The 1,618-nt window shown below is 55.6% G+C and overlaps 1 protein-coding gene across 1 annotated transcript in view; it reads left to right on the plus strand.

Annotated features, from left to right (window-relative positions):
* Positions 1 to 1,355, plus strand: part of Dact3 (dishevelled binding antagonist of beta catenin 3) — a 17,995-nt gene extending 16,640 nt beyond the window's left edge. The window contains exon 5 of the mRNA XM_029558267.1: positions 2 to 1,355. Within this exon, the coding sequence (XP_029414127.1) occupies positions 2 to 486 (485 nt within the window). The 3' untranslated portion in view covers positions 487 to 1,355. The remainder of the gene's footprint in view (position 1) is intronic.
* Positions 1,356 to 1,618: the final 263 nt, after the last annotated feature.

Here is a 1,618-nt window from a genome sequence, read left to right on the forward strand (position 1 = left end):
GCCGGCGCCTGCCGTCGGTGGCGCTCCACGGCCGAGATCGACGCCGCGGACGGGCGCAGAGGCCGTCCCCGCGCGCCTGCGAGCCGCGGCCCAGGGCCTTCCCCCTCCGCCCCGCAGCGCAGGCTTCTGTACGGCTGCGCGGGCAGCGACTCCGAGTGTTCAGCCGGGCGCCCGGGGCCTCTGGGCCGCCGCGTGGCCCCCGGTGGCCTGGTGGGCGGCTACGGAGAGAGTGAATCGAGCGCCAGCGAGGGCGAGTCTCCTGCCTTCAGCTCGGCCTCCAGCGACTCGGATGGCAGTGGCGGCCTGGTGTGGCCGCAGCAGCTGGTGGCGGCCACCGCAGCCTCCTCCTCCCCCGGGGCTGGTGCAGGTGGAGGGACCCCCGCGGGTCCCGCCAAGGTTTTCGTGAAGATCAAAGCCTCCCACGCGCTGAAGAAAAAGATCCTGCGTTTCCGATCGGGTTCGCTCAAGGTCATGACAACTGTGTGAGTTTGGGGAGGGATCGGCTTGGACTCCGCCTTCATGGCCTCTGCGCCTCCACACTTCTGATCATCGACCCCTTCCACACCCACCTTCCAAAGACCACCAGTTTTCTCTGCTTCCAAAGACCATCCTCACTCCCCACCCTAGCCACCCATAAGCAGTCCTGGTTGGAAAGGCTCCTCCTCCCTTACCCCCCCCCTCACAGGGAGGCATTCATATTGTCCCAGTTCAGGTGACTTTAAAGGCCTTGAACAAGAAAGTTCCCCTCTGTGGGTCTCACTTTCCTCATCTGTACAATGGGTGTCCATGTATGCAAAAGTTGTAATTCCGTTTGAAAGCCCCCTCCCATTTTAGTTTAGAAGCCTAGTCTGTACCCTCTTCACTTCTCTCACAGAGCCTTTTCATTTTTCTTTTCGGTGCCCTTCTCATTCACAAAGTGCCCCCTCCATATCCCTGGACCCTTAGGATATCCCCTTGGCATCCCTGGGTCAGAGACTCTGGATCTGACTCAGGTAGTACCTGCAGAGTGCCCTGGAAAAGGAAAGAGCACTGATGTAGGGGTTTTGAGGGTCAAGTAGGAGTTGCCAACATCTGGAAAGGACTCTTTCCTCCCCTTCCCTGGACACTTATGGAGGACTGGGAGGTCAAAGAGCAGAAGAAAGATGGTTTCAACCTCGTGCCTCTCCCCATGGGGAGTGGGGGAGGCCAAATGGCCCTCAGCTGTTCCAATCCAGTGGGGTTTTTTTGTTTGTTGTTTTTTGGGTTTTTTTTTTAGTTACTATATTTATTATGACGATGGTGACTCCCCCGTGCACAGGGGAGCCAGATTCTGTGTTTCTCTAATCTCTTTGTAAATAAATGCACAATGTTACATAGTCTGACTCTTTGTTCTATGTTAAAATGGGGGGCATGGATCTCTTTCTTTGGACCAGCATCTATGGAGCACTGTCTCTTTGCTGTGGATCTGGTAGTGTGCAGAGCCAAGTGACAGGTCCAGGGCTGACTTTAGAGGCAACTTATAACCACTGGCTCTTTTACCTCAATGACTAACCTTTCAGTTATAGTTGAACATTACTATGGCTTTATAAAAATGGAACAGGACAGGGAAGTGGGCAGCCCACCTCTTCTGTCAGAAGTC

This window comes from Nannospalax galili, unplaced genomic scaffold (genome assembly GCF_000622305.1).
Source record: "Nannospalax galili isolate Female #2095 unplaced genomic scaffold, S.galili_v1.0 scaffold432, whole genome shotgun sequence".
Lineage (NCBI taxonomy): Eukaryota > Metazoa > Chordata > Mammalia > Rodentia > Spalacidae > Nannospalax > Nannospalax galili.